The 22834-nt window shown below is 46.0% G+C and overlaps 1 protein-coding gene across 1 annotated transcript; it reads left to right on the top strand.

The window, feature by feature from the left end:
- Positions 1–12541: 12541 nt before the first annotated feature.
- On the top strand, positions 12542–17831 carry LOC110546741 (alpha-1,3-mannosyl-glycoprotein 4-beta-N-acetylglucosaminyltransferase-like protein MGAT4E). The gene is made up of 3 exons (XM_060365084.1): positions 12542–12649; positions 12996–13092; positions 16672–17831. The coding sequence occupies exons 1-3, from the start codon at positions 12542–12544 to the stop codon at positions 17829–17831; spliced, it is 1365 nt and encodes a 454-aa protein (XP_060221067.1).
- Positions 17832–22834: the final 5003 nt, after the last annotated feature.

The raw sequence follows: 22834 nt of genomic DNA, 5'->3' as shown, positions 1-22834 counted from the left end.
AGGTGCCGTGTCTCTGGTTCCCAGAGGGCCGGGAGCGAGGCCGGGCGGAGTCACGGCGCCAGGTTCCTGGGGAAAGCGGGGCTGTAGCCCCGGCGGCCCGAGTAGAACCGAGCCCGTTCCGAGTGCCACGTCTCCAAGAAACCCCCTCCTTACTCTTGGACAACACTCCGCCTCCGCCCCGGACTCCGTCCCCCAAACCACCCCATGAGTGCTGGAGAGCCTTTAGGTACATCTCTAGGGATCGACATCTTCCTGCGGCCCACTCAGCTGTCTGACCTCGGGCCTCCCCAGCAGGCTGAGTTCCACCCCAGGCCTGCACCCCAAGAGCGCAGCCTGAGCCCTAAATCCGCCGCTGGTCTAAGAGCCGCTGGCCTCGCTCCTTCCGGTGGCCGCGCAGGGGAGCCCAGGCTTCTGGGTTCCAAACGCGAAGAGGGACTTTCCTCTCGCTCTCCGTCGCCCCCGCTCTCCCCCTCTTTGCTCGGGGTCTGAGCCACGGATGAGGGGGGCACGCCTGGCTCCCCAACAGCCCGGGAGGAGGCGGCGGCCGGCGCAGCACGTAGCGCACGTGTGGGTCCCGCTCCCCACCCCCTCCGCGCCGCTGCCGCCTCGACGGGGCTCCGCTGTCGCCCGTGCGCCACCCTTCCGCCCGGCCTCACTTCAGGGCGCCCTCGAGGTGCGTTGGGTCTACCACCACAGTTTATTTCCCGCCCCCTCTCCTGTTTTCCCAAGTATCCGCGATGCACCATCTCAGTTTCTCATCCCCAGCTCAGTGACAAGATCTGAACTCAGCACCTTACGTGCTCGGTAATATTCGGTGTCAGGTGTCCCCTGGGGCAACCATGGGACGTGCCCCTGCTTTACTTGTTTTGTGTCTTTCCAGAACGACTTGTTGCTGCTCTTTATTGCTGGTTTATTGCTCCTCGTCCCTGCTCCCTCCTCAGCGCGTGCCCCACCCCTTGGTAAGCCGCTAGAGGGAAGGAGTAAAGCCAGTACGGGGCACGTGGGAGCTGCTCCGCAAATATTTGTTGAAAGGCTGGGGAAATGGCCTTGAGTTTCTGTGGCTCCAATTGTCTGAGGATGAAGCTTTGGGCTGGACATGAAGAAGAATCTGCTTGTCCATCTTGTCCACAGGAAGGAGTCTCCCAGCACGGTGGAGGAGTGTTGAGATAGCCCAGGCAGTAGGTGACTACAGTGAGATAAAGTGTCCTCCCCGTTCCCGGCCTGCTCACTTCCACTAGGAGCCAGCATCCCTCAGCTGCGAGCCCTCCTCCTGGGCTATCTGTACTCTTTTGGTCCCCACCCCAGCCGACACTGATGAAGGGTCTCATTATGGCCTCTGTCCTTGGAAAGCTGATCTTGGGGAGGCATCTTTTAACTGAAAACCACTGCCTCGCCCCTACACATTTATGCAACACACAGGCCGGGGAGGTGGGGGAGACCTTTCCTAGACCAGCGCTGCACCAGAGCTACCGTCCCGAACCCTCCCCCTCGCCACTCCTGGAATCTGGGCTGACTCAGCTCAATTGAAAGCCAGAAAACTTACACCTTCGGTGTACCTGGGCGTGAGGCCCAAAGAACTAGACCCTTGTGTGGATCAGACACTCTCAAGCGGAAAGTTCCCACGGTGGTTCAGGCCCTACCCACCCACAGGCTGGGAGGGGCAAAGCAACCCGCGCCAAGGCTTGAGCTTCAGGCTTTTCTTCCCATTCCAGTCAGGCCACTTTAGAGGCTTGACACTCTCAAGGAACAGTGATGAGTATTTGTATGCTGTTTTGTTTTTGAGACAGGGTCCTGCTCTGCAACTCAGAATGGCCTCAGATTCACAATGTAACCCAGCCTGACCTCAAACTCAAAGCAGCCCTCCTGCTTCAGCCTTTCTTAGTTTGAAGGCCAAGGAGCAATGTCGCGCTTCTGAAGGGTGAGAGGAAAGTCCTATCCCCTGTTTATCCAACAGCGCTCCTAAGTCAGGTCTCCGGGTGGAGACACTGCTCTCGGCAAGTGGTGGTCCTCAGAGAGCGCAAATGTCTGAAATTCTCCCTATCTGGGAACTTTCCAGAGCATCACCATCTATTATATCTGCTTAGAATTCCCCATCCAACTAAACCACACTGTATGTCCAGCATAGCACGATTAAATTCCTAAATTAAACGCAAAAAGAGGCTTTTTTACATCTTTCTTCTTTGGCATGAACAGCGCTCGTGTGTGTGTGTGTTTTAATGCAATATTGCTCTAACATAAGTCAGGGCCACTAGCCAGGAGTAATTCATGGTCGACCAGACACACCAACCCTAGAAGATTTTGCTATCATCATTTTTCAGATAGAAAAACTGAGACTTGGATTAATCAGCCAAGATCACACTGATACACCTGAGTGAAGATGAGATGGCAATCTCAGCACCTGCCTTTGATCTGCCCCAAACACCAGGCTGGCTTCTGGAAGCTTCTATCAGACATGGGCCCTCACTTCATCTCCCACCAGCTGTGCCTTCCCCTTCAGTCTGGGTCGAAGAACTTCCTTCTAGGCTGCAGTGCCTGCAAACTATGGCAGTAATCGCCTGTGTTTTGTTTACATCATAACAAAAGTTTCACATAATATCCTTATCCAGTGTTGCACCTTTATGCTGGTTGACCTTAGGAAGTTGGTTTTTGTGACCCATAATGGACTATGTTTGAGAATAAACTACTTTTTGGTTATTTGTTTTGTTTTCCTGCAGTTTTGGCATCTTTCAAAAAGATGTACAAAGGCACAGAGAGAAGAACAGGTGAAGATGCTAGAAAGCCACCAAGTACAAGCTGAGAGAGACCTTGGGGAAGGAGTCCTGCTAACTCTCTGATGTTAGGGGTGTAGCTTCCAAAGTTGTCAATAAATACAACTTGTTGTATTTATTGTTTGTTGTGTTGTTTAAACCAATTCCTTAAACTCAGTCTCCCTCTTGATATGTAGCTATATCAGTGTGGTATAAATGTATGTGTATGATATGGTTACATAGCCACATATCCTGTTGGTGCTCTCCCTCTAGAGAGCCCTTAGGAGTTACCAATAGCAACTCTTCCTCAAATACCTAACTAATCCCTTAGGAGTTACCAATAGCAACTCTTCCTCAAATACCTAACTAATCTTTAATTCAGCCACTGCCCCCCCCCCATGTCTCCTCTCTGACCCCAAACACACTTCCACAAATCAATAATTATACTTGGCTCTTCTGCTTGTGTTTTGCTGTTTCTTGTTCATTTGTCTGTGTTCTTGTTCCATCCCTTTTTGGTTTGGTTTGGTTTGGTTTAGTTTTTTTTTTGAGACACAACTTCTCTGTGTAGTCTTGACTATAGAACAGGTTGCTCTGGAACTTCTTGCTCTGTAAAACAGGTTGGCCTCTCTAGTGCTGGGAATACAGATGTGAGCTACCCTCACCCGCCCCTCCCCCCACCGTGGGCTGTGTTCCATCTCTTAACACCTTATGCAAAACAAATGCCAGGCATAAGACCAAGATGTATGAAAGTTCTTCCAGTTTTTGTTTTGTTTGGGGTTTTTGAGACAGGCTGTCATAGTACCCTAGTCCTAGAACTCACTACATAGTCAAGGATAACCTTGAATTCTTGGTCCTCTTACCTTCTACCTCCCTAACACTGGGGTAATAGGCATGTGCCACAAAACTGGTTTTCTGTTTGTCTGGTCACCCTTTTTTTTTAAGATTTATTTATTTACTTATTTATTTATTATGTGTACATTATTCTGCCAGCATGTACCCCTGCACACCAGAAGAGAGCACCAGATCTCATTATAGATGGTTGTGAGCCACCATATGGTTGCTGGGAATTGAACTCAGGACCTTTGGAAGAGCAGTCAGTGCTCTTAACCTCTGAGCCATCTCTCCAGCCCGGTCACCCTTTTTATACAGTATCCTACTATATAGCCATGGATGGCCTGAAATTCACAATGTAGACAAAGTTGGCCTTGAACTCACAGAGATTCTGCCCAGGATTACATTTAGCCCAGCTAACTTGAAATTTTTTTAGTTTTATTTTTTTAAAATATTCAGTCTCAATTCATATTATCAAACAGTGTGGTGTCCTGTGTGGATCTAGATGAAATCAGTGGGCTGATGAGTTAGTTCCCTTGGACCCCAAAGAAACAATGATTGTCAAAGGAGCATTGGGCTGAGGCATCCAGGGAGAAGTGCAGAGAGCCATGTCCCTCACCATCCCTAACCTGCAGATATGGTTCAGCGTTAGGGGAGGATTCTGACGTCAGCCACATTCAAGTCCTTACCCAGGACATTCAGTACCAGCAAGCATTAGGTGACAGATAACCAACTGCCTCTAACTAGAATGTTGGTGAGAGTCTGAAGGTGGCAGGTCTATTTTATATTTATTCTCTCTGTTTTGTTTTGATTTTTGTTTGTTTGTTCCTGCCTCCTCTACATCCTTCAGAGAAGTAGGCTCTCAGAGTGGTTGTGTATCCAAAACCACAATGTAGGCAGGACATAGGAATCAGGGGGGTGGGAGCTCTCAGATGGAAGAAGACATGATGGTAGGAAGTGGGGACTACAGACTACTTGTAATCCAGTACTATACCTGTAATTCCTACTTGTAATCTAGCCTACTCAATAGGTATGACTATGTGTGTGATCTTTTTAAATTCGTTTTTGTCTTATGTATATTGGTGTTTTGCCTGCATATATATTGGTGAAGGTACCAGATAACCTGGAACTGGAGCTACAGACAGTTGTGAGCTGCAGACAGTTGTGGAGCTACAGACAGTTGTGTGTGCTGGGAGTTGAACCCAGGTCCTCTGGAAGAGCAGCCAGTCCTCTTAACCTCTGAGCCATCTCTCCAGCCCCCTTAACATTCTTATAAGAAGCTCTCTCGGCCTTAGCGCCATCTTCCTTGAAACTCCTGCTCTATGAGAGCGAAGTGGAGGAAGAAGCGAATGCGCAGGCTGAAGCGCAAGAGAAGAAAGATGAGGCAGAGGTCCAAGTAAATAGACTTGGCACTACGAAGGCTGCAGAAATGAAGGATGCTGAAGGCCAGGACGCTGGTGCAAGCTGTCGGCCTGGGACAGCCCCTGTGGGCAGTACCGCCTCCGATGGCCTCTGGAACACCCTCTCGCCGAGACCACCCCAGAAGCAGGCTGCCTTCCCTGCAACCAGAACAGCCCCGCTCGCCTTCTGCCCTGGACCTTTGTCATTCTGGACTAGTTCTGTTCGCTTGTGGCCAAGTGTAACTCGTGTACAATAAACCATCAATCTCGCTGTCTGAACTGAAGAAAAAAAAAATCTTATAAGAAGCCTTGAGTCATAATCTTAGCAATTGAGAGGTAAAAATATTTATTTTTATCTTATGTATATGCGTGTTTTGCCTGCATGTATATGTGTACCTAGCGCCCATAAAGAGTATTACAGCCTCTGGAACAGGAGTTACAGAAGGGTATGGGTTGTGAATAAGTGTAAGGAATCTAAAGCCAGCCTGAGTTATGGAGTAGTCATATCTATCATGAACTACACAAGATCCTGTCTTTATTTATTTGCTTGCTTGCTTGGTTTTGAGACAGCTTTGGCTGTCCTGGTCTTGCTTTATAGACTAGGTTGGGCTCAAACTCACAAAGATTCATCTGCCTCTGCCTCCCTGAGTGCTGGGATTAAAGGTGTGGGCCACCGCGCCAGTCAAAATCCTGTTTTAAACTACAAAAGAACAGAACCCTTAGGCTCTTGAGAGTAGTCTTCAGTCATCTTCACTTGACAGAGGAGGAGCTGGGCTTCAGAAAGACTGAGTCATTTAGCCAAAGTCACATGGACAAGTTAAACAGAAGCAGATTCTAGCCTACTTGTCTGAGCCTATAATATGTGTGTGTGTGTTTTCTTTTGTTTTAGATTTTTGTTTTTAGATTTTCAAGACAGGGTTTCTCTGTGTAGCCCTGGCTAGCCTGGAACTCACTCTGTAGACCAGGCTGCCCTCAAACTAAAAGAGCCACCTGCCTCCCAAGTGCTGGGGTTAAACTCAGGACTGGATGGATCCACCACCATCCAGTCCCATAATTGGTATGTTTGAACCATCCTGTATCCTCAGCCCTTCTCTGGCTCCTAGCGCTGCTGTGCCTTCAGCATCTATCAAAGTGTTTCCTGATGACTGTCAACTATCAGGATTCTCCCATAACCCATGAGCTAATAAAGACTTGTTGAGCATAGGTCTCTGGGCCAGGTACTGTGCAAAATGCTATAAATATAGTATCAAAGAAAACAAAGTACCTGCCCTTCCGAAGCTTATCATTCTGGGCTAGTGGACAATGACAGAGAGCAGACACAACAAACAAGATCATTTCTGGTAGTAACAAATGCTCAGGAAAATAAAAAGATCATCCAATAGGTAGAGGAAGGACAGAAGGGTGGCACTGGCTTTATTAGCCAGTAGCTCAGGGCAGCAGAGAGAACATCAGAGTTCAGTGGTGGGAAAGGTGCAGCTATGGGCTAAATCTGCAAAAGCGTGCTTTAAAAGAACAACACAGCTGGGTGGGGCACACCTGTAATCCCAGCACTCGGAGAGGCGGAAGGATCTTGTCTACACAGACAAACCCTGTCTCTAAAAAGCTAAAAAAAAAAAAAGAAAAAATATATAATGAGTGTGGTAGTGTACTCCATTAATCCCAGCACTCAGGGGCCAGAGGCAGAAGAATCTCTCTGAGTTTGAGGTCTACAGAGTGGGTTCCAGACAGCCAAGGCTACACAGAGAGACCCTGTCTTGAAAAACCAATTAAAGAAGAAAAAAAAAAAAAAGAACTTGTCCAAAGACCCACAAGCTTTACAGGACTTACATCAACAAGACAAGCCCCTAAGTCTGGACAGAGAAAGCTCACAGGCAGGCCATTATCAAGAGCTGGGACTTTCTTTTCTTTGCAGTGAGAGGCCACCAGAGAATGGCAGGAAGAGGAGGGATCTCACTTGATTTAGAATTCATTTTTGTTTATTTAGTTATCTGTCTATCATCTATTTATCTATGTAGCTATCTAGCTACCTACCTACCTATCTACTCTGGTGTTTTTGAGACAGGGTTTCTCTGTGTATCCCCAGCTGTCCTGAAACTCACTTTATTGTTGTAGGCTATTAATATTTATTATAGATTTATCTTTTAGTTGAACAGTAGTTATTCCTCAACCAGCTGTATACTGAAATCACCACACTAAGACTAGGATTTACTTAACCTAGAGCACAATGCTGGGCAATAATTACTCCATTCTAAACATCCAAGCCCTCATAGTTTCCTCCCATTCAGATTTTCCACATTATGCTTGCTTTTAATCATATATTAGGTCCAGTTTATCTCTCCTCATGGTTCCAAGTCCTCTCCTGCCAATCTCTGCTCTCTGACTCCTCCCACTTGCTTCTTTCTCCTCCCCTCCAGACCAGGATGTCCCACCCTATTCTCTCCATTGCACAGCATTGTGGCTGGTTGTTTTATTGAAACTACAGAGAACAAATGGTGGCATGTTTACACAAACTTGAGACAGGTGGTGCTTAGAATAAACATCACAATACAATATCTGGATTGAAACCAGATAGTGGGATAGAGAAATCAGCATTTGAATGAACAGGGTAAACTGTATATATTCCACAAGAACATTATACCAACACTTTGTAGATCAGGCTAGCCTGGAACTCAGATATGTGCCTGCTCTTGCCTCCCAAGTGCTGGGAGTAAGGTGTGTGCATCATTAAAGGCCTGTGTCTTTTCTTCTTTAGACAGGGTTTTTTAATGTAGCAGGTTTACTTCTAACTCATGATACTCCTACCTTAGATGCCTGAGTGCAAGGATTCCAGACATATGCTAGATTACTAGGTTTTATTTATAATTTTTAAACACCTGATGTGCATAAATTTTTGCATACATGTTTAAATGTATGTACATTTGTATACCACATGTATGTGTGATGCACGTGGAGGTAAGAGGAGAACATGGATCCTCTAGAACTGGAGTTACAGACTGTTGTGAGCCACCATGTGGATTCTGTGACTCAAACCTGGTTTCTCTGCAGGGCCAGCAAGTGTTCTTAACAACTGAGCCACATCTCCAGGCCCTTCGTTTATAATTTTTGGTGTGGGGTAGTAGTTTTGTTTATTTGGGGCTCTTGCTTGTTTGTTTGCATTTTGTTTTGTTTTGAGATAAGGTCTCACTATGTCCTGGAATCAATCTGTAAACAAGGCTGGCCTCACTCTTATAGAGATCCACCTTCCTCCGCTGGGATTAAATGAATGGGCCACCACACCCAGCTTGATTTATAATTTTAAAAGGTATCTCTGACTGCTGAGTAGAGGGTAGATTGCAGGAGAACATGGGTACAGATTTGGAAGCAATCAGTCCTAGCAGATGTTGAAAAGAGTTCGTTTTCTAGGTAAAATTCTGAGGACATAGTAACAAGACTATGAGCCTAGTAACAAGACTAAGACCACCGGAGCCTGGCGCACTGGTGGTCACCTGTAATCCCAGCACTTGGGAGGCAGAGGCAGGCGCATCTCTGGAAATGAGTCCAGCCTGGTCTACAAAGTGAATCCAGGACAGCCCAGGTTACACAGAGAAACCCTGTCTCAAAAAAACAAAACAAACAAACAAACAAAAAAAAAAAGACATGCTGGGCACAGACTTTTTCATCCAAAAACTCAGGAGGCTCTCTCTAAAAGAACAAAAACAAAAAGAATAAACAGATTAGATGAGAAGTGCTGAGAAGAAAAAGGCATCAAGGATAACCTCTGTGTTCCCTCTGCCCCCTTCTAAGTAACTTATGTAAAAGGTGATGCTGGTATTTACTGTGACTGGAGGAGAGGGTTTGAGGAAATAATAGGATATAGGAGAGAGATCTGGTTTTGTATTTTGTTTCTGGAATTGAAATGCTTCTTATTCATCCAAGCAAAGAACTTAAATAGGTGACCTGGGGGTGGGGGTGTAACACACACACACACACACACACACACACACACACACACAGGCCTGAGATTAGCCAAAGAGTGTGTGGAGGAAGATAAGAAAGCTTTAGGACTATGTGCATTGATGTTTTAGGGAAAGGATGAGCCAGGGGAGAAAACTGAGGAATGTCAATGGGGAAGCCAGGTGTCAGAAAGCGAGCAGGTCCAGGTGAAGTCAAAACTGTAGACATGATGAGATGAGACCAAAAGATTAAAAATTAGCAGCTATTATTAATTAAGGCCTGAACTAGGTGGGTGGAGAAGTCCAGGAATGCCCTGAGGGAAGAACCCGCCTTACTGCATTCTTTCCCCACCCACTAGAGATACAGTTGCTAGGAAACTGGCCCATCCCCCTAAGGAGGGACACCAGGTCATTAATGGTCTGGGGACCTTCCTATAGCCAATCAATTAAAAATGTAGCATTTTGACCAATAGATGCTTGCCAGACAGGAATCGCCCCTGCCTTGAGCATGCTGGGAGGGACCAGAATCTTTAAATCACCCAACTAACCTGCGCACGGGGGGGCTCAGCTCTCACCGTTTTGATGGTGGGGGGTGTGGGCCCAAGCTTCAGCTTGTAATGATTTATAATAAAAAGAACCTCATGTATTTACAGCGGAGTCTAGTTATTCCTGGTCTTTTGGGGTTCGTAAACTGGGCAGAACAGAGAAAGTAGGCCAAAGTTTACCGCCAAGGACTTGCTGTGTAGAATTTCAGAGAAGTGGGACAGAACTTGAAACATGAGTTTAAGGGAGGCATTTTCCTTGTTGACTTTCCTTCCACAGGAAGATAACAGACCTGTTTTTCCATGATGACAAAGGTCCAGTAGAGAGGGAGAAGGATCATGCAAAAGAGAAAGGATGAAGGCAAGGGTGACAACCTCAGAAGGTGAAAGGGAGAGGGAGGCCAGTGAAAGGATCAGAAGGGGAGCAGAGAGAGTGGACAGAGTTGCAGGGAAGCAGTATACCATAGGGCAGGCGTGGTGGTTCTCTGCATCTCTCTGCTCAAAAGCAGAGAACAGCTGCTGGTCTTTAGGACAAGTAATCATTTCTAGATAGGGTCATGAAGCGCACACTCACCACATGTAAGTCCCACGCCTGTGCCCCTCTGATGCTATGAGTGGGGGCTGGGACACAATAGTAGCATCACAGAGGGAGCTGAGCTCAAGGGGAGAAAGCAGCTGAGTCCTCAGACCACTTCCCCGGCTCCTTAAGTGACTGGCTCTCATTCCAGTTCCTCTTATTCTTTGCTCTGCCTTTTCCAGAAGACTGTTGACCTTAGACAGCTGAATAAGAATGGAAGTCCCTGCTGCCTAACTACGTCACGGAAGGACAGAAGGGAACTGAGCTATGTCTATTGTGCTGAGGTCTTTTAACTGTAATTAAAAGATGCCTTTTCATTAGGCGTACTTGTCCAAGTGTATATGGTTTAGAGAAATCTCGGTCGTCTGGGTTTCTTACATAGAAGTGAATCAGCCATGTGACAAATGTCTTTACATTAGGAAAAGAGGTAAGAAAAGTTTTATCTTATTATGAAGACGTATTTTTATAAGTATTATTAAAAAAAAAAACAAACTAGGGGAGAGATGCATGTTAATGCCTCTGCTCAGGACTAAGGAAGGGCAGGGCACTTAAGAGTATGTGATGTCATCACAGAGGACCCAAGTTCAGTTCCTAATACCAGCTGCTGTCAACCACGTAGAATTCCAGTTCAAAACCCTCTTCTGGCCTCCACAGGCCCTGCACTCATGTATGCACAGACAAACATAATTTTTAAAAAAAGGGCTGGAGAGATGATGGCTCAGCCTTTAAAGTCTAGGCTCACAAGCAAGAAGAAGAAAAAGAAAGAAAGAAAAAAAGGAAGGAAGGAAGAAAGGAAGAAAGAGAAATTGAGTCTTGGTGTGGTGGCATAAGCCCTTTAATCCCCCACTTAGGAGGCAGAGTTAAGAAGATCTTTGTTGGGCTAGAGAGATGGCAGTTCAATTCCCAGCAACCACATGGTGGCTCACAACCATCTGTAATGTGACCTGATACCCTCTTCTGGCAAGCAGGTGCGCATGAAGATAGAGCACTCATATATATATAAAAATAATTTTTTTAAAAGATCTTTGTTAGTTCAAGGTTAGCCTAGTCTATATAGTGAGTTTCAGGACAGCCAGAGCTACATAATGAGAGACGCTGTCAAAAGAAAGAAAGAAAAAGAAAGAAAGAGAGGGAGAGAGAGAGGGAGAGAGAGAGGGAGAGAGAGAAAGGAAGGAAGGAAGGAGAAAGAAAGAAAAAGAGAGAGAAAGAAAGACAGAAGAAAGAGAAAGAAAGGAAAGAAAGAAGAAAAGAAAAGAAAAAATAACACCCCCCCTCAAGCTGGGAAACATCCCTAGGAGTGAAGGAGAGAGGAGAATATCGTGGCCTCTGGAACATAGAAATTACTTGGCTACAGTTTCTGTTTTGCTTTCTGAATATGCAGGGCAAGAACTGAACTTAGGTGATATAGGCGTTCTGATAGTTTAGGGCAGTCAGAAAAGATGCTCAAAAATAGGGCTGAATGCAGCCACTTTTGAGCCTGAGCTGGCCTGTGTTCCAATAACCAACACTCACTTAACTTACTCTAAAGTAACAGAAGCCTGCTCTAATTGAGGCCTGTAACTACAAGTAAGGACAACAATATACTAAGGATATCTTTGAGCTGGGCAGCAGAGGTGCACACCTTTCATCCCAGAACTCAGGAGGTAGAGGAAGGTAGATCTTTGAGTTCAAGGCCAACTTGGTCTACAGAGTAAGTTCCAGGACAGCCAAGGCTATACAGAGAAACCCTGTCTCAAAAAACAAATAAACAATAATATCTTTGTTCTTAAAAGACAAGAAATACACAATTTGGCATAGACCTCACTTCAATTTCCCCTATTTATTTATTTATTGGGTTTTTTGAGACAGGGTCTCATACAGCCTAGAAAGAAAAAGAAACTTCAAACTCACTACCTAACCAAGGATACATAAAACTCCTAATCATTCTGCCTCCACCTCCCAAGCTCTAGGATTACAGGCATGTGCCACTATGCCTGTCAACTTCAGATGTTTTAATAGTTTGATTTTTTTATTGTTTATTTCTTTGGGGGGGGGAGTTTTTGTTTTTGAGACAGAGTTTCTCTGTGTAGCCTTGGCTGTCCTGGAACTCATTTTGTAGACCAGGCTGGCCTTGAACTAAGAGATCTGCCTTAGTGTTGGGATTAAAGTCCTGTGCTACCACTTGCTGGATAATAGTTTGACTTTTTTTATGCATAGAGTACCGTGACCATCTGTTTCCTAGTACAAACTGTCCATGTTAATATTGTTCCAGCTAGCCCTTATCATTTTGCACAGGGGAAACTTTGGGAGAGTTGAAACTCCAAACAAATGTATGAAGAGAAGCAGCAAATGTCATCACAGGACAGAAAGTGACCTTCTTTCTCTAGGTAAGGAACAAGGTTGTGTTCTGACAGGTTCTTAGATGAGTAAGTTAATAATCATAGGGTAGGGGAGGATGGAACAAGGAGGAGAATGTTCTCCCCAGGGAAATACTGACCTCTTGCTGTAGGAACCATATCGCAGTGCAGAGAAGATGCGCTGTTCCATCAGACAGTGCTTCAGAACTTTTGTGATCCTCATATTTCTGTGGTTCTTCATCATCCTGAGAATCCCGGAGGAAATGGATGATGTCAAAAACGTGGTGACTATTCTTCGGGAAACTGGGAGTGCCTGGTGGGGAGGCTGAGGGCAGGCAGGTTGCCCAAGGCACCTGGATTTCCTTCTAACCCTTTCTCTCCAAGTGGAGCAGGGGTGTGGATCTCACCATTAGCCCATGAATTAGCTACATTTATTTGTCATGTTTCTCAAAGAAAGGGAGAAAACAAACACATGGATCTTTTGGCCCATGGCCAGGAATTGTGCTGGACTCTCTCTAGAAGAGTGAGCCACTTCACCTCTTTCCCTTGAAAGGTGTATGGGAAGCTGAAAGATATAAAGGCTGTTGTTTTATGAAAGGTCCTACTTTTTTGTCTTTGTCAATGGTCCAGGTAGTCAATTATGGCAGTAAGAAGAACCCCAAATCACTAGAAGACTGGCAGACCATCACCTCCAAATATTTGGGAAAAACCCATTGGAGAAGAAAAAGTGAGTACCAGGGAGAAGGAGGGGTGAAAGAGGAAAGTTCATAAGAGGGAGGATGACTAGGGAAGAAAAGAGCAAGAAGAGAAAAGGCAAAACTGTCCAGGAACACTTGAATCTGCCTGACAACTCCCTCCCCAGCCCCAGGACATTGACAAATCTGGCAAATGGGGAAGAAGGACAGATAAAGATGTTTGATTCAAATAGGTGAAATCAGGGGATGAAGGGATAGTTCACTAGTTGCTGTTCCCCCCAAGGACCTCAGTTAGGTTCCCAGCATGCCACACACACCACAGACACATAACACAGACACATGAAACACATATATGCATACACACACACAAACCCTGAAGTACTTAAAATGGTGGAAACAATATGTTGATCAAATATTATAAAACATTTTTAAGCTGGGCGTGATGCCACATGCCTGTAATCCCAGCACTCAGTGTGGCAGAGGCAGGTGGATCTCTATGAGTTCAAGGCCTGTCTGGTCTACAGACAGAGTCCAGGTCAGCCAGGGGTACACAGAGAAACCCTGTCTCAAACAAACAAACAAAATTTTCTGAGCATCACATTGTATATATGCTCATCTGAATTACTATACATGCTCACAGTGGGAAAACAAGAAGAATAACTCCCTTGTGTAATTTAATATTTCAATCTGCAATGATAATTATGCCCAAGGAATGGCTGGTTATGCAGCTCTTGGTGGTAAGGAGTTGGGGAATAGATGATCATGTGACTTTTTGTATGTTGATTTTGAATCTTGTCTCCTTATATAGTCAAGACTGAGCTCATAGAGATCCTCCTGCCTCTGCCTCTGGAGTGCTGGGATTGAATCTGTGTATCTTGTATCATGTTTTTTATTTTATTTTTAATTAAGTGACTGCATGTGTCTCTGACTATGGGTATATGTACATGAGTACAAGTGCCCACAGAGGCTTGAAGAGAGCATCAGCTTCCCTGGGGCTATGGTTGCATGCAGTTGTAAGCTGCCCAGGTGGGTGCTAGGAACTGAACTCAGTTCCTCTGAAGAGCAGTAGGCACTTTTAACCACTGGGCCATCTCTCCAGCCATCATGTGGTCTTTTTGGAGGTGGGTGGCCCCAGCCATTGTTTTTTGTTTGTTTATGTGTATATAACATACATATATGTATTTGTATGGTATAGGTATGGATATCCCTAGAAGCTGGAGTTGCAGGTAGTTGTGAGCTGCCTGACTTTGATGCTATGAACTGAACTGAGGTCCTCTGCACTAATATCAAGCTTTCTTAACTATTGAGCCATCTCTCCAGCTCCACCAGCCTTTATTTGTTTGTTTTGACAAATGGATAAGGTCTTACTATGTAACCTAGGCTCATCTCTACCTTACTATGTATCTCAAACTGGCTTTGAATTTGAGTTCTTCTTGCCTCAGTGTCCTGGGTGCTGGGATGACAGGTATGTACCACCATGCCCAGAAATTATGAAGCTTCATAGAATTTAAATAAGAGGAAAGAGAAATTAGTTGAAATATTTAAAAGAAGAGTTGTGGCTAAGGTTGTCTACATGCATTCCTAGGTAGAAGTATTCAATAATTAAATACATATATAGGAGTGAAAGGAAGATTAAATCACTATGGGAAAAAATAAAGTTAGTTGTTATGCGAAAGAGCAGTCACTGGGTTAAAGAACACTGGAGGCAGCAGGGTCTTGTGGCACAGAGCCCAAATCCTTTGGTTTTATGGGTTTTGGGGCTAAACTCAGTGGTGAAAGGACTTGGCCAATACCGCAGTCAGAAGTGGCAGAGCTGGGGTAAAAATCCCGGGCTGCTGGGCTGGGGAAACAGACAGTGTAGGCTGGGTGCGCCCCTACAGTGTGCATCTTAGCACCAAAGCAACCTGTGGAGGAAAAGGTTTATGTTGGCTTACGCCTGCAGGGCATAGTCCATGACTCAAGGAAGTCGTCAAGATAGGGACTCACCAGAACGTGGAGGCAACAGCTGAGGCGGACGCCCTGGAGGGGCACTGCTTGGTTTGCTCAGTGTGCATTCTTCTAAACCCCACGAACACCTGGCCAGGAGTGGCACTGCCCTCAGTGAGCTGAGCCCTCCCCCATCAGTTATTAATCACAAAATTGTCCACAAACTTGTCTACAGGCCAAACTTATGAAGGCATTTGTCCCACATGAGATTCTCTTTTTCTGGATAACTCTAGCTTGTGTCATGTTGATGAAACCCAACCAAGACAGTGTGCATGAGAACAGCTTTCAATTCCTAGCACCCCCAAAAACAGAACAGAACAAAAGCTTTGGGTTCCTAGATTCTAGAAAAAGCCCTTTCTTTTCTTTCTTTTTCTTATTTTCCTAATATGCCTTCTTTAAAAGGGAACATTGGGAAGATAAATTGGATAATGGATTAAAACAAAAAGAATTATAACCATAACAATAATCTGATATTTATCAAATTATTCAGCCACAAGCTTCAAGTTTAAGAAAAGGCTCCAAAGGGTTGGACATGCCGGCACATGTCCACAGTCTCAACACTTAGGGGTACTACTTTGAGTCTGACAACTCAACTCTGTTGCTTAGACAACACAGTGAGTTCCAGGCCTGCCAGGTCTACACAGAAAGACCTTGTCTTTTGTTGTTTTTGAGATAGGGTTTCTCTGTGTAGCCCTGGCTGTCCTGGAACTCACTTTGTAGACCAAGATAGCCTTGAACTCAGAGATCCACCTGCCTCTGCCTCCTGATTGCTGGGATGAAAGGCATGTGCCATGACACCTGGCTAAGACCTTGTCTTAGAAAAAAAATATTCAGAAAGATCCACAGGGACTCAGTAGCAATTAAGTTATTTCCTCAATTATATACATACAAGTGATATAGTTGAAACATATTCTGAAGATGGCATCAGGATTCTGCATGTCTAACAAATTTGCAGATGAGGCTAAAATATTTGGACTGATTACCAAACTTAAGAGTACCAATGGGAGCTTGAAGAGCTGGCTCAGCAGTTAAGAGCACTGGCTGCTCTTCCAGAGGACCTGGGTTCAATTCCCAGCACCTACATGGCAGCTCACTACTGTCTGTAATTACAGTCCCAGAGGATCTGATATCCTCACACAGACATGTGTACAGGCAAACCATTGATGCACATAAAATAAATAAATCAATCAATCGAACTCTTGGTATGTTAAAAAAAAAAAAGATTAGCAAGAATGTACACATTCCCTTTGTGAAGTAAAGGAAAGAAAAAATAACCCAAATAGCATTCTCTAATATTTAAGATTTATTTATGTGGGTATGTGCACACATGTGTGGGTGGACGTCCATGGAGACCAGAAGAGAATAGGGTATGAATCCTAAGAGCTGAAGTTACAGGCAGTTGTAAGCTACCCAACATGGGTTCAGGGAACCAAACAATGTATTTTCTTTTAAGACAGGGTCTCACTGTCCTATGTAGCCCATACTGAACTCACGATCCTCCTGCCTCAGCTTCCCTCTACCAAGGTTAGATCACAGTCATGCCTCACCACGCCTCGCTTCTCTAATCTTTTTGAGCACTCTCATCACCGTGCACTGACAGTTGTCCCTAATTTACCTCCTCTTAGCATGGCTGACAGTGGGGATCACCTCAGAGTCACGACAGGGTCACCGAGGCCTCCTGGACACGTTGGCCTCCCTGTACCATGTCTTGTCCACAGCCGAGCAGAAACAAATCACAGTGCTGGTCCACCTGGCTGATTCTGATCCCAGCTGGCTCAGGGATACTGTGCTTCATATTTCAAGTCTCTACAGGTCACAGATCTTGACAGGGCATTTGCTACTGATCCACGCCCCATCCAGTGCCTACCCTACCGTGAACAGTGTCCAGGAGATCTCTCACGGGCACATCTACTCAAAGCAGAATGTAGATCATGCCTTCCTGATGAGCTTTGCCACAAAGCTCTCCACTTACTTCCTATTGATAGAGGACGATGTCATTTGTGCCCCCAATTTTGTCAACCACATTCGATCAAAGGTGACCAACAGGAAGCCCAACACCTGGGTGCTCATTGAGTTCTCTAATATGGGCTTCCTTGGCAAACTTTTCCACAGCAGGGACCTGCCACTCCTGGCCCATTTCCTCCTCCTCTTCCACCAGGAACGACCTCTCAACTGGCTGATCCATCATTTCTGTACCATCCTGGCCCAGCAAAGCCCAATCCTCTGCAGACCATTTCTCTTCTACCACAGGTTGCCTCACTTCGCTTTTGAGAACAAGACCTTAACAGGCCAGGAAGAAGGTCCTCGTGGTCCTGATAACCTCCCTGGAACTGTTTTCACAGACATGAGACTCTCTGGTGTTTATTCCCCACAGGAGGCCTACACTCTGGATGAGTCTTTCTTTTTGACCTACAACGTCAGCACAGGGAACTACTTGACAGTGATTTTGAACCACACAGCGGACCTGAACAGGGTGCAAGTAAGAACAGGCTCCATCACAGATGGAGACTACATCCTAGAAAAAGGACAGGTGGAGCTAGGCTACAGTCCTGAAGGAACGCCCCCAAACTGTACCAGATTCACGCTGCTGGGCCATCTGGCGCAAGGACAGCTGGATCACATCGTTCTGAAGGGCAGTGGGAACCAAGTAAAATGCGTGAAGCTGGCAGTGAATGCTAATCAGGTTGGTGGCCTCATGATCAGGCACATCTACCTCTGGGGGTCCGAAACACCTGAAACGGAAAGCTGGTCAGAGTTGATGGTAAATTACGATATGAACAATTGAAAGCCTGAAGCCATTTCACTCTAGCCAATATGAGTGACACTGGAGAAATCCAAGGGGATAATAGACAGAAAAAGAAGGCACTGCCATTTTTTTTTTCATTGCCACCAAAACCTTAGGAAAACAGTCTTTCCTTTTTCTACCCAAACAAACAAGCCACTCTACTAGGATTTTGTTATTTTACTCTGACAAGTGTGGCTTTGCCAAATTTGGGGAAAGGCCTTTGTCCCTTTCAGAATCCTTACGTTCCTGGGATGCTTGGATCTCCCCCAGTAGGGTGTGTGTGTGTGTCTGTTGTGTTCACAGATGTGGGACTGAGGAATAGTTCAGTAAGAGGGTGAGTGTAGAAATGACACCAAACTTTGTTCTAATGCTTTGAACATGCTAAGAAAGTTCTCTGCCCTTGAGCCATTCCTAGCCCCTGAGGAGTCCTTAGGACTGAGATAAGAAACCACAAGATGAGCGGGGCACAGTGGCACACACCTGTGATCCCAGCAGTCTGGGAGGAAAAGGCAGGCAGATCCCTGTGAGTTCAAGGCCAGCCTGGTCTATGAAGTGGGTTCAGGACAACCAAGGCTGTCCTGTCTCAAAATAAGTAAGTAAGTAAGTAAGCAAGTAAGTAAGAGAAAGCACCAGATGGGGCCTGGTGATTAAAAGCCTTCATTCCTTCGGCTGGCAACCTGAGCATGTTATACCCAGTTCGCGAGCCCCCAAAAGATCTACAGGAATCGACTCCGTTGCAAAACACATGAGGGTCTTTTTATTGTAAATTACAAGCTGCAGCTTGGGCCCACAACACCCACCGCCCAGGTTTGTTGGGTGATATATAGATTCTGGTCCCTCCCAGCATGCCCAAGGCAGGGGCAATTCCTGCCTGGCAAGCATCTATTGGTCAAAATGCTACATTTTAAATCAATTGGCTATAGGAAGGTTCCCAGACCATTAATGACCAGGTGTCCCTCCCTAGGGGGATGGTCCAGTTTCCTAGCAACTGTATTTCTAGTGGGTGGGGAAAGAATGCAGTGAGGTGGCTCTTCCCCTCAGGGCATTACTAAACTTCTTTACGGTACCTACTTTAGGTCTTAATAGCTGCTAATTTATCTTTTGGTCTCTCAAGCACTGTCCTGGAACCCATGGACTCCAGAAAGTTGTTCTCTGAGTCCAGGGACACTCTATCCAGTGCCCAACACACAACAACAACAATTACAAATCCAGAAAGAGATTCTTTAAACTTTCTTTTATTTCTTCTTTTTCTGAACAAGGTCTCACTATGTAGCTCAGAAAGGCTTCAAACTTGAAATCCTCCTGTTTCCATGTCCTGGGGGCCAGGAGTACAGAAGTGTGCCACCATATCACCACTGCCATATACATATGTGTTGCCATAAATATCCAGGTCTAGTTAGATGACAGACACATATGAGAGAAGTCACTTGGAAGCCACTGTCTAAGGCCAGCAGCTTCTGGTCAACCAAAGGTGGCGGGTCACGAGGAGGCTCCTGTAGCTGAAAGAAGTGGCTTTGGAGAAACTCACCATAGTCACCATCAAGCTACCGGTAGTGCCAAGCCTTCCTCTAACCATGATGCTTAAGCCCTCTGCTTCCACCATTGACGTTGACTAACCTCAGTCCAGTGAACTCAAGACACCCAGACATTCTGACTCATGCAAACCAGCCTCAGACACGCCCTTCAGGGGACACAGTCCAGCCTTCCCCACTCAGGCTGAGGGGATATGTGGCTGATATGGGGGGGACCAGCATCATGACCCTGGTCAATCGGAAAAGTCGGGCTTAGGGGCTGCCCATCGTGTCTGGGGATCCCTCAGGTCAGCCTATGCAACTCTCGTCTCTGCTGACTTCTTTCTCTTTGGGCTGCCTGCATCGTTATCAAAAGCAGGTGCTTCCCGTTTTCTGGAATTGCACGTTAGGGGAGTGTCATTCATGTTTCATAGCCACTTTCTGCTAGGGAGGCCAGAAGTGAGACAGGCTCCAGCTGCCCACTGACACTAGAGAAACCCTGATGGCCCGAGACTCTGCAGAGAAACCTGCACAGCTGATGGATGCCATGACGGAATCTCCAGGAAGAGCCCACTGTGACCCCCTTGTCCTCTTGTAGAGACAAGGCCACAGGCAGGCCTGGAACTATGTAGTCCAAGAATTTACAGCAATCTTTCTGCTTTAGCCTCTAACTGTTGAGAGTGCCAGCATGCCCATCCCTCTCTTTATGATACCATTATTTTAATTTTTAACTCTTCCAAAGGACCCAGGTTCAAATCCCAGCACCCACAGGGCAGTTCACAACTGTCTGTAATTCCAGTTCCAGGGGATCTGGCAACCTGACAGACATACATGAAGGCAGAACATTGTAAATAAAATAATAAAAGTTAAAAAAAAAATTTCTGTGTGTCTGTGTGTGTGTGTAGGTGCCCAAGTAAATTGCTGCATTTCAACCAAATAAACCCAGAAGAGGATTTCAATACTACTAAACAGAGGTGCTGATGGGGGAACAAGTCAGCTCCTGTCTGGTTACTGAAACTCAATGGACAGTATCAAAGTTCTAGCATCCCTGTAAGCTCCACTTAGTAGCTGAAAGATCTCACTGGAGCTGGTCTTTAACCTTTCCGAGTTAGTTTTTCCACCTGTAGACAGGAGTTCCATCCACCAGACAAGCTTGGCAGTAAATGAAAAGCATCCCTTCACATAAGACAGACAGTAGCCCTGGTGGTCATGGCACACACCTTTAATCCCAGCACTCAGCAGGCAGAGGCAGAGGAGCAGGCGGAGGGATCGCTGCGTTTGAGGCCAGCCTGGTCTGCAGAGAGGGTTCCAGGATAGCCAGGGCTACACAGAGAAACCTTGTCTTGAAAATTAAAAACAAAAAAGACGGACAGATAGTAGACACTCCGAGGGCTTAGCCCTTAGTGTTCAAGCACCACCCCCATTTCCTGCAGATAAGGCCTCTGCAGGCTCTTGTTCATGGATGGATTGTCCTTGGCCACAGCCTTTGGCTGCCCCACACACCCTGCTCACTGGGTTTGAAGAGGGAGACTCAGGCAGGCCCAGGCATGTAGGGCATTTCTATTATTGTTAGCCCTGCACAAGGTGGAAAGGGATGGCAGGCTTTTTCCAACCAAAAGTCTTCAGAATAGGAGTCTCTCCCTTCTGGTTGGGCTTCTTTAAGACTCCTGAGATTCAAGAAGCAATATGTCACCAACAGGGCTAAGAGATAGGACAGAGAAGCCGGGCTCCCTGGATTTCCCACAAGCAACATCGCCTTCCTTCCATCAGTGTGGGTGGAGACTGGCAGGAGTAGGGTGGGGTGATATGGTCTAGCTATGGGAGACTACTGGGTCTGGGGTGCAAGCCAGAGATAACATCTCCACAGGGCTGCTATGACAACCAAATGTGATTCATGTGTAAGGGCCCAGAATCATAAAGCAAAACTACTCATGGGGTCATGACATTACTTGAGTTCTTCAGGGGGCTGGAGAGATGGCTCAGCCAGCAGCTAGGAGCACTGGCTGCTTTCCCAGAGAATCTTTGTTTGATTCCTAGCATCCACATGGTAGCTCACAACAGCCTATTTCTCCAGTTCCAGGCAATCCAAAGCCCTCTTTTGCCCTCTGCAGGCACTGCACATAGGTAGTGCACAAGCGTGCATACAGGCAAAACATCCATACACGTGAAAATAAAGGTTAAAAAGAAAGTTTCAAGTTCTTTAGTGGCTGCTGCGTTACAGCTGTATTTAACAGTCACCTTGCTCCGCTCGTGACTGACCACTGCCAGTGGCAAGGTTCTTGAAGCTCCTTTTGTGGAGCTCATCCCCTGCCCTTGCTCTTTTGCATGCGCTGTTTTCTGGCCAGAACCTCCCAACCTTGCCAACCACTTGTCCTCTGCTTTCTTCTGCCAGTACAAAGGCGACAAGGCCAGGCCCTCTGTTACTTGTTCCCTTTGAACCTTCATTTTCTACTTTGCATGACATTACAGAGGTGTGGCCATTTAAGGCTCATAAACCCTCTCTTTAGATCCCAAACAACGCTTCATGATTGTGTCCCTGAGGTATCACACAGGACTTCACACACACCAGACATTTTATCTACTGAAAGAAAAAGCAACCGAATCAGAGGCAGCTGCACCTCCGGCTTCTTCATTTCCCTTAACCCCAGGTCTGAGGTAGCTAGTCACCAGCTGTGCCACCCTAAACACTCAGGTGGTCATGCACATGCCTTGTCTACAGGAGAATTCAGAAAGGTGTCTTCCCCTGGCTGTCAAAACTCCAAATATTAATGGAAGAACCAGCCTACCTCCATCTGACGCTTAAAAGCCATCTCATAGTAAGAACAAACTAGGTTCATTTCTGTTTGTTATTAATCTTCTGATTCTCATGGATTGGGCTGTGCCCCACCTGTAGCCTTTAATTACAAATGGTTCTGTCCTGCCTCCAGGAATGGCAATCATGTCTTTGTTTCATAGGTGTTTGGCCACCTATGACGCTCTGGCTATGACTCCTGACTATGCCCACTTTCAAGCATGTCTTTGTTTCTGGAGGCTGTTAGGACTAGCCTATTACGCTTTTGCCTATGCTCTGCTCCTGTAACCCCTCCTATTTTGCCTGCCAAATCTCCCACTTGGAAACCTCCTAGCCCTGAGCGAGAACAGCCTTCATCTCGTCCAGTGCTGGCCTCTTAAACCCTACCTTAGGGGGAAGCAGCCCTTACGCACAAATAGAAAAGTTTGCTTTAATTAATTTGGCCATGATGATTTGGGTCAATGGTATTCTCCCCTTATCTTTGGGATTAACGTTAATCACCTGCATCTTCCCTCTAGACACCTCTTTGAGACCGTGGACGTTCAGCTATTTCCCCATCACTTTCGGGTTTGGGTGGTTCTGTGAACTGAATATTCACCAGTCAGCAAAGCTGTGGATGCCAACTCCTCTCCGTGTTAGCCATAGGACAACAACTGGCATTCCGGGGCTAGCGGTGCGCTGTCCTAGATGTCAGACCACGG

The sequence above is a fragment of the Meriones unguiculatus genome, chromosome 11 (genome assembly GCF_030254825.1).
Source record: "Meriones unguiculatus strain TT.TT164.6M chromosome 11, Bangor_MerUng_6.1, whole genome shotgun sequence".
Taxonomy (NCBI): domain Eukaryota; kingdom Metazoa; phylum Chordata; class Mammalia; order Rodentia; family Muridae; genus Meriones; species Meriones unguiculatus.
The sequence above is the reverse complement of the archived record's forward strand: the minus strand, read 5'-3'. Positions and strand labels throughout refer to the sequence as shown.